General features: G+C 40.4%; 1 protein-coding gene across 1 annotated transcript; it reads right to left on the bottom strand.

Annotated features, from left to right (window-relative positions):
- Positions 1-1,391: 1,391 nt before the first annotated feature.
- On the bottom strand, positions 1,392-3,111 carry LOC126989572 (uncharacterized). Its single transcript, XM_050848144.1, has 2 exons — positions 2,435-3,111; positions 1,392-1,473 (listed from the first exon to the last, which is right to left on the bottom strand). The coding sequence occupies exons 1-2, from the start codon at positions 3,098-3,100 to the stop codon at positions 1,411-1,413; spliced, it is 729 nt and encodes a 242-aa protein (XP_050704101.1). The 5' UTR covers positions 3,101-3,111; the 3' UTR covers positions 1,392-1,410.
- Between the last annotated feature and the right edge of the window lie 6,428 nt (positions 3,112-9,539).

The following is a 9,539-nucleotide window of genomic DNA, read 5'->3' as shown; positions in this document are numbered from 1 at the left end:
CCTGGCTCTTTTACTATCAAAATCTTATTGACATCCCTTTTATTAAAGCCCTTCATCCATTTATAGACTTCGATCAAGTCTCCTCGCAACCTTCGCCTTTCTAGAGAGTGTAGATTTAAATGCTTCAGCCTATCTTCATAAGGCAAGTTTCTCACCCCCTGAATCATCTTTGGCATCCTCCTCTGTACAGATTCTAACATCTTGATATCCATTCTATAGTAGGGGGACCAGAACTGAACTGCATAATCGAGATGAGGTCTAACTAATGCTAAGTAAAGTTTGAGGATGACTTCAGCGCTCCTATTGCTTACGCTCCTTGAGATGAAACCAAGTACTCTGTTTGCCAGATTTTTAGCCTGAATGCATTGAGCCCTAGGACGGAGGTCAGCGCTCACTAGTACTCCTAAGTCTCTCTCACGCCCAGACCAGCTTAGAGGAGTGTCATTTAAGGAGTAATTGTGTGAGGGATTATTCCTACCTACACTCAGAATGCTACACTTCCCGACATTGAATTCCATCTGCCATTTCCCCGCCCAATGATATAGTCTGTCAAGCTCATCCTGGAGAACGGTAGCGTCCCTGTCTGATTGGATTACTCTACCGATCTTGGTATCATATGCGAACTTACTGACATCACTACTAATTCCTGTGTCCAAGTCATTGATGTAAATAATAAAAAGCAGAGGACCCATCACCGACCCTTGAGTGACTCCACTCGTAACACTGCCCCATTCAGAATTTTTACCATTGATTTACACTCTGCTACCTACCACTAAGCCACGCCCTGATCCAGTTCAAAACTTTCCCATCTACGCCGTGAGCCTGTAATTTTAGTAACAGCCGGTGATGAGGAACTTTGTCGAACGGTTTATTGAAATCTAAATATAATATGTCACAGTTTTCATCTCTGTCAACCGCCTCGATTACTTTAGTGTAGAAGGACAACAGGTTAGTAAGGCAAGACCTTCCCTTTGGGAACCCATGCTGTGAATCATGAATTAAATTATATATTTCTAGATGGTCCCGAATGCTCCCGGCTATAAATGACTCCAACATCTTTTCTACAACTGATGTAAATGTAAATGTAAATGTAAATTCCATTGATTGGGCACATACCCAGAATTTACCGACATATTAAAGATATTGGTAACTGGACCACTGAGGACCTCCTTGCACTCTTTCAGAATCCGTGGGAATACTTTGTCCTGCTCCGGCGATTTGTTTTTCTTCAACCTACCAATCTCATCCTGGACTACTTGCCTAGTGATGATCACATCCCTCAACTTGTCGTTCTCTTCGCCCTCATAAACCTGAACTCTCTCTGGAATGGTTGTTAGATCTTCCTGCGTGAAAACTGAGAGGAAATAGTTATTCATCATTTGACTCATATGTTTTCCATTCTCAACGAGCTCACCTGTGTTTGTTTTCAACGGTCAAATCCTGTCCCTTGTTTTCGTTCTGTACCTCTGTAAGCTGAGATATAACAAAGAAAAATAATGTTATAGAAAGTAATGTTTGGGACAAATAGTATATACATAAACTTCTACAATGGTTCTTATTTAACAAGCAGCCAAGTCAAAAGTTGCTATAATGTTACTTGATTATTGAATTTGTTGAAGTACGTAGCAATATTTATGTAACTTTCTAAACTTAATGAACACCCCAAGAGACTCTAGTGAAACGAGAAAGTGTGTGTATGCCGTTTCATATCTTGTCCATGTAAGAGAGCACGTAACTTCTTGTAAAGCTTCTATATACGTATATCTTATGGACCATTAACCCGGTAGCAGCGACGGGCCAAATTTGTGGCTTTACCGTGTAGCACCGATTGTTATAGTAGGATATCAATGTATCATTATTATTTAGTATCACCACGAATTAGGCATACAATTGTCAATGGAAAAAAACCACGACAGATAGATCACGCCACCTTATAGGAATGTCGTCCGTCAGTGTTTACCGTCTCAGTTTGTATACAAAGCATTTCATCAAGCTTGAGTCACCTTGACGTACGTGACCAATTGTAACAATTATTTTCCAACCTGTAACTCGTCACTCCTTCACGAGAGTCCGACTGACACACAACGGCAGTCGCTCTGCCCGACGCTCCTTGTACATAGGCTACGAATATATTCGCCTTAAGGAAGCTGAAGTCTTAATCAACGCCCTTTAAACGCCCCCCGGTAACCCGTTACACGATAGGCCAAATTTCTGCCATGATATGAACCTCCCAAAATAGACGATGTATTCACTGATCACAAATGCGTTGATATATATTATGAAATGGCTTGTATTAATGATGTTTCTGTCTCATTATTTTGCTTAGATGGGACCTTTAACCTAACCTAACCTAACCTAAGAAACATGACCCCCGCAGCTACCGGGTTAAATGAAGTTTATACACTTAAGTCAACAAAGCAGCAGTCTTACTCACCCACTGGTCCAGCACCCTCAGGCCCTCCACACAGCCGAGGCAGCTCACGGGCCGAATCGGAACGCACCCACGCCCTGGTCCTGGCCTGCTGCACGAGATCCACGGACGCCTGCATGTGGTCGGGGAACCTGGTCCAAGAAGCGATCTGAAGGACTTCACCGAGGTCATGGAAGAGCTACGGGTCATGGTAGACGGCCCTGCAGCGACCCCGGCAGGCAGCGTGTGTACCGAGCCATGCAGGGAGGGGGAGGACAGAGCGAGGCTGGATGGGGGTGTCTGGAGGAGGCTGGAGGGATGGATAAGTGGGTCAAGGTCGTCGGTGAGTGTAGGCGGCCGGAAGGGGCACAAGGGGTATTTGGAGGGCCAGTACGGGGTCATGGAGACGGTGGAAAACTCAGGAAGACCAAACGAGGAAAAGGACTCGGAGGAAACAGCAGTGCCATCGGGAGCATCAGCAGCAGGAGCGGTAGCAGATGCCTTCGTCTCGGTAGCACCAGTAGTAGTAATGCTGGAGGACGTCGTGAGGAAGGAGGTATACGGGTAGCGGGGGAGGGAGTGGACCCACGGTAGGGCCTTGGGTAGCCGACTTGCAGGACTCTGGTTATTCCGCGCCAGGGAAGGGGGCGCTCTAGTCCTCCTCCTCCACCGCCTCGCTTCCGCCGTCATCTCTCGACTTCGCTGTGGAAAGAAGACGACGTTAGAATATGGGTATGAAGTGATAGTGACAGGTACACACGGAGCACACACTCACCCTGCAGCACACCTGCATGAACAAGCACACCAGCAGCGAGAGAGAGAGAGAGAGAGAGAGAGAGAGAGAGAGAGAGAGAGAGAGAGTCTAAATATTTGAATTAATGTCCGTCTATGTAATCATGTCTATATAAATATATAAAAACACACACACACACACACACACACACACACACACACACACACACATATATATATATATATATATATATATATATATATATATATATATATATATATATATATATATATATATATATATATACATATATATATATATATATATATATATATATATATATATATATATATATATATATATATATATATATATATATATATATATATATATATATATATATATATATATATATATATATATATATATATATATATATATATATATATATATATATATATATATATATATATATATATATATATATATATATATATATATATATATATATATATATATATATATATATATATATATATATATATATATATATATATATATATATATATATATATATATATATATATATATATATATATATTTTTTTTTTTGAAACAAAGTAAACAGCTCAAGGGCACACAAAAGTGAACAATAGTAAAAACTCGCTTCTCGCTGCTTACAAAAGAATCCAAAGAGGTGGCTGAAAGAGAGGTCAATTTCGGAAGGAGAGGTGTCCAGATACCCTTCTCCTGAAAGAGTTAAAGTTGTAGGCAGGAGGAAATACAGAAGAAGGAAGATTGTTCCAGAGTTTACCAGCGTGAGGGGTGAAAGAGTGAAGATGCTGGTTAACTTTGCATAAGGTGTATAGTGAAAATCGCGTGCAGCCGGGCGCAGGGGTGCGGGGGGTGAGAGAGGCATGCAGTTAAGTTCAGAAGAGCAGTATATATATATATATATATATATATATATATATATATATATATATATATATATATATATATATATATATATATATATATATATATATATATATATATATATATATATATATATATATATATATATATATATATATATATATATATATATATATATATATATATATATATATATATATATATATATATATATATATATATATATATATATATATATATATATATATATATATATATATATATATATATATATATATATATATATATATATATATATATATATATATATATATATATATATATATATATATATATATATATATATATATATATATATATATATATATATATATATAAGGTCTGTCTCACTCTTCCTCTTACTGATAGTCTTCTACCTCTTAATTTCCGCCGCCATGTTGCCTCTCTTTCTATCTTCTATCGATACTTTCAAGGTGACCGCCGCCTACACTCACCGACGACCTTGACCCACTTATTCATCCCTCCAGCCTCCTCCAGACACCCCCATCCAGCCTCGCTCTGTCCTCCCCCTCCCTGCATGGCTCGGTACACACGCTGCCTGCCGGGGTCGCTGCAGGGCCGTCTACCATGACCCGTAGCTCTTCCATGACCTCGGTGAAGTCCTTCAGATCGCTTCTTGGACCAGGTTCCCCGACCACATGCAGGCGTCCGTGGATCTCGTGCAGCAGGCCAGGACCAGGGCGTGGGTGCGTTCCGATTCGGCCCGTGAGCTGCCTCGGCTGTGTGGAGGGCCTGAGGGTGCTGGACCAGTGGGTGAGTAAGACTGCTGCTTTGTTGACTTAAGTGTATAAACTTCATTTAACCCGGTAGCTGCGGGGGTCATGTTTCTTAGGTTAGGTTAGGTTAGGTTAAAGGTCCCATCTAAGCAAAATAATGAGACAGAAACATCATTAATACAAGCCATTTCATAATATATATCAACGCATTTGTGATCAGTGAATACATCGTCTATTTTGGGAGGTTCATATCATGGCAGAAATTTGGCCTATCGTGTAACGGGTTACCGGGGGGCGTTTAAAGGGCGTTGATTAAGACTTCAGCTTCCTTAAGGCGAATATATTCGTAGCCTATGTACAAGGAGCGTCGGAGCGAGAGCGACTGCCGTTGTGTGTCAGTCGGACTCTCGTGAAGGAGTGACGAGTTACAGGTTGGAAAATAATTGTTACAATTGGTCACGTACGTCAAGGTGACTCAAGCTTGATGAAATGCTTTGTATACAAACTGAGACGGTAAACACTGACGGACGACATTCCTATAAGGTGGCGTGATCTATCTGTCGTGGTTTTTTTCCATTGACAATTGTATGCCTAATTCGTGGTGATACTAAATAATAATAATAATAATACATTGATATCCTACTATAACAATCGGTGCTACACGGTAAAGCCACAAATTTGGCCCGTCGCTGCTACCGGGTTAATGGTCCATAAGATATACGTATATAGAAGCTTTACAAGAAGTTACGTGCTCTCTTACATGGACAAGATATGAAACGGCATACACACTTTCTCGTTTCACTAGAGTCTCTTGGGGTGTTCATTAAGTTTAGAAAGTTACATAAATATTGCTACGTACTTCAACAAATTCAATAATCAAGTAACATTATAGCAACTTTTGACTTGGCTGCTTGTTAAATAAGAACCATTGTAGAAGTTTATGTATATACTATTTGTCCCAAACATTACTTTCTATAACATTATTTTTCTTTGTTATATCTCAGCTTACAGAGGTACAGAACGAAAACAAGGGACAGGATTTGACCGTTGAAAACAAACACAGGTGAGCTCGTTGAGAATGGAAAACATATGAGTCAAATGATGAATAACTATTTCCTCTCAGTTTTCACGCAGGAAGATCTAACAACCATTCCAGAGAGAGTTCAGGTTTATGAGGGCGAAGAGAACGACAAGTTGAGGGATGTGATCATCACTAGGCAAGTAGTCCAGGATGAGATTGGTAGGTTGAAGAAAACAAATCGCCGGGGCAGGACAAAGTATTCCACGGATTCTGAAAGAGTGCAAGGAGGTCCTCAGTGGTCCAGTTACCAATATCTTTAATATGTCGGTAAATTCTGGGTATGCCCAATCAATGGAATTTACATTTACATTTACATTTACATCAGTTGTAGAAAAGATGTTGAGTCATTTATAGCCGAGCATGGGACCATCTAGAAATATATAATTTAATTCATGATTCACAGCATGGGTTCCAAAGGGAAGGTCTTGCCTTACTAACCTGTTGTCCTTCTACACTAAAGTAATCGAGGCGGTTGACAGAGATGAAAACTGTGACATATTATATTTAGATTTCAATAAACTGTTCGACAAAGTTCCTCATCACCGGCTGTTACTAAAATTACAGGCTCACGGCGTAGATGGGAAAGTTTTGAACTGAATCAGGCGTGGCTTAGTGGTAGGTAGCAGAGAGTGTAAATCAATGGTAAAAATTTGAATGGGGCCTTGTTACGTGTGGAGTCCTCAAGGGTCGGTGATGGGTCCTCTGCTTTATTATTTACATCAATGACTTGGACACAGGAATTAGTAGTGATGTCAGTAAGTTCGCATATGATACCAAGATCGGTAGAGTAATCCAATCAGACAGGGACGCTACCGTTCTCCAGGATGAGCTTGACAGACTATATCATTGGGGAAATGGCAGATGGAATTCAATGTCGGGAAGTGTAGCATTCTGAGTGTAGGTAGGAATAATCCTCACACAATTACTCCTTAAATGACACTCCTCTAAGCTGGTCTGGGCGTGAGAGAGACTTAGGAGTACTAGTGAGCGCTGACCTCCGTCCTAGGGCTCAATGCATTCAGGCTAAAAATCGGGCAAACAGAGTACTTGGTTTCATCTCAAGGAGCGTAAGCAATAGGAGCGCTGAAGTCATCCTCAAACTTTACTTAGCATTAGTTAGACCTCATCTCGATTATGCAGTTCAGTTCTGGTCCCCCTACTATAGAATGGATATCAAGATGTTAGAATCTGTACAGAGGAGGATGCCAAAGATGATTCAGGGGGTGAGAAACTTGCCTTATGAAGATAGGCTGAAGCATTTAAATCTACACTCTAGAAAGGCGAAGGTTGCGAGGAGACTTGATCGAAGTCTATAAATGGATGAAGGGCTTTAATAAAAGGGATGTCAATAAGATTTTGATAGTAAAAGAGCCAGGTAGGAAGCGTAGCAATGGTTTTAAGTTAGACAAATTCAGATTCAACAAAGACATAGGCAAGAACTGGTTCACCAAAAGAGTGGTAGATGAATGGAACAGGCCTGGGAGCCATGTTGTGGGTGCCAATACCGTAGATACATTCAGGAAGAGGTTAGATAAAGCCATGGATGGTGAGGTAAGATGGGGTTGAGTGTACAGGAGCTGCCTTGTATAGGCCAACCGGCCTCTTACAGACTCCTTACGTTCTTATGTTCTTATATACTGTACCTACTCGTCATTAACTTATTTGTCATAGTCTATTTTTATTACTTTCCTTGTTCTATGATCTTATTACTTATTTAATGTATTGTTTAAGGATTGATCGGCTGGAGGTTAAATGAGTACTTATAAATATAGAGATGAGATAAGATAAGATAAGATAAAGTTATATGGAGATAGAGTTGCCAAGAAAATAGAACTGTAAGGAGATAAGAATGATAAAAATGTAGTTAAATGAAAAAATAAAAAGTAGATAAATTTGTAGGTATGGATATATATATATATATATATATATATATATATATATATATATATATATATATATATTTATATATATATATATATATTTATATATATATATATATATATATATATATATATATATATATTTTTTTTTTTTTTTAGATTGCGGTCTATTGCGCCGGTAGGCCTCTTCCCGGTGGATCCTGATGGTCGGTCCAAGGCTTCTTTCTGGTGGGTCCTGATGGTCGGCCCAGCCCGTTCTGGCGCAGGCGAATGTTTATAGTGGCGCCATCTTGCATTGGCTCATGCTGCCCTCCCAGAGCTCATCTTTAATCCTTGAATCTAGAGTCCGGTTGATAGGTGGTCTTCTGGACAGCATGTGGGTAGTTTACGCCACTGGCGGCGGCTGAAAATCCCAGCTTGGTGGCACTGGCGGGACTGAACTCGCGTCCTCCTGAACACGGTTACTATGACGACTCAGCCACCGCCTCCCCAGCATATATATATATATATATATATATATATATATATATATATATATATATATATATATATATATATATATATATATATATATATATATATATATATATATATATATATATATATATATATATATATATATATATATATATATATATATATATATATATATATATATATATATATATATTTTTTTACGTCTTGGCCAATTGCGCTGGTAGGTAGGGCCAGCAGGTTCTTCCCAGTAGATCCTTACAGTCGGTCCAATGCAAGGTATTTAGATCATTCCATGTTTTATTGTGCTTAACGGTAAAAATATAGCTTGTTTTTATAGCTATTTATCAGTGTGTTTGACTCGTGCCTGTTTTTTACTGATTACTGATGGAGCGGGAAAGAAAATGGGCTTTGTAAATAAATAGTGGTACTTTTGTCATGGAGAAAGAGTGAAAATAAAAGTTTTGAAAAAAAGCGATACTTATTCAGTTTTGGATGGAAAAGGTTAGAAAAAGGTAGCTGGAAAAATGGAGTACCTAGGGATGTGGATGGGGGGCAAATGGATGTGGAAGCAGGTGGTTGGAAGAAAGAGGCACGTGAATGGGGAGCATGTGGGAGATGAGGAAGGTGAAGCAAAGGAAGAGGAATGGGGAGCTGGAGGAAGGGAATGGAATGGGAGCTGGAGGAAGGAAGGAATGGGGAGCTGGAGGAAGGGAAGGGAATGGAGAGCTGGAGGAAGGAAGGGAATGGGGAGCTGGAGGAAGGGAAGTGAATGGGGAGCTGGAGGAAGGGAAGGAATGGAGAGCTGGAGGAAGGAAGTGAATGGGAGCTGGAGGAAGGAAGGAATGGGAGCTGGAGGAAGGGAAGGAATGGGGAGCTGGAGGAAGGGAAGTGAATGGGAGCTGAGGAAGGAAGGAATGGAGAGCTGGAGGAAGGGAAGTGAATGGGGAGCTGGAGGAAGGAAGGAATGGAGAGCTGGAGGAAGAGAAGGAATGGGAGCTGGAGGAAGGAAGGAATGGGAGCTGGAGGAAGGAAGGAATGGGAGCTGGAGGAAGGGAAGGAATGGGGAGCAGGAGGAAGGAAGGAATGGAGAGCTGGAGGAAGGGAAGTGAATGGGGAGCTGGAGGAAGGAAGTGAATGGAGAGCTGGAGGAAGGAAGGAATGGAGAGCTGGAGGAAGGGAAGGAATGGAGAGCTGGAGGAAGGGAAGGAATGGAGAGCTGAGGAAGGGAAGGGAATGGGAGCTGGAGGAAGGGAAGGAATGGGAGC

This window comes from Eriocheir sinensis, unplaced genomic scaffold (assembly GCF_024679095.1).
Source record: "Eriocheir sinensis breed Jianghai 21 unplaced genomic scaffold, ASM2467909v1 Scaffold122, whole genome shotgun sequence".
In the NCBI taxonomy this organism is placed as follows: domain Eukaryota; kingdom Metazoa; phylum Arthropoda; class Malacostraca; order Decapoda; family Varunidae; genus Eriocheir; species Eriocheir sinensis.
The sequence above is the reverse complement of the archived record's forward strand: the minus strand, read 5'-3'. Positions and strand labels throughout refer to the sequence as shown.

Excerpts from the sequence above, each read along its gene's own strand:
- LOC126989572 (XM_050848144.1), bottom strand. The coding sequence starts at position 3,100 with ATGACGGCGGAAGCGAGGCGGTGGAGGAGGAGGACTAGAGCGCCCCCT. Across the intron at positions 1,474-2,434 it reads TGAGGGTGCTGGACCAGTGG|CTTACAGAGGTACAGAACGA; the intron begins GTGAGTAAGACT and ends GTTATATCTCAG.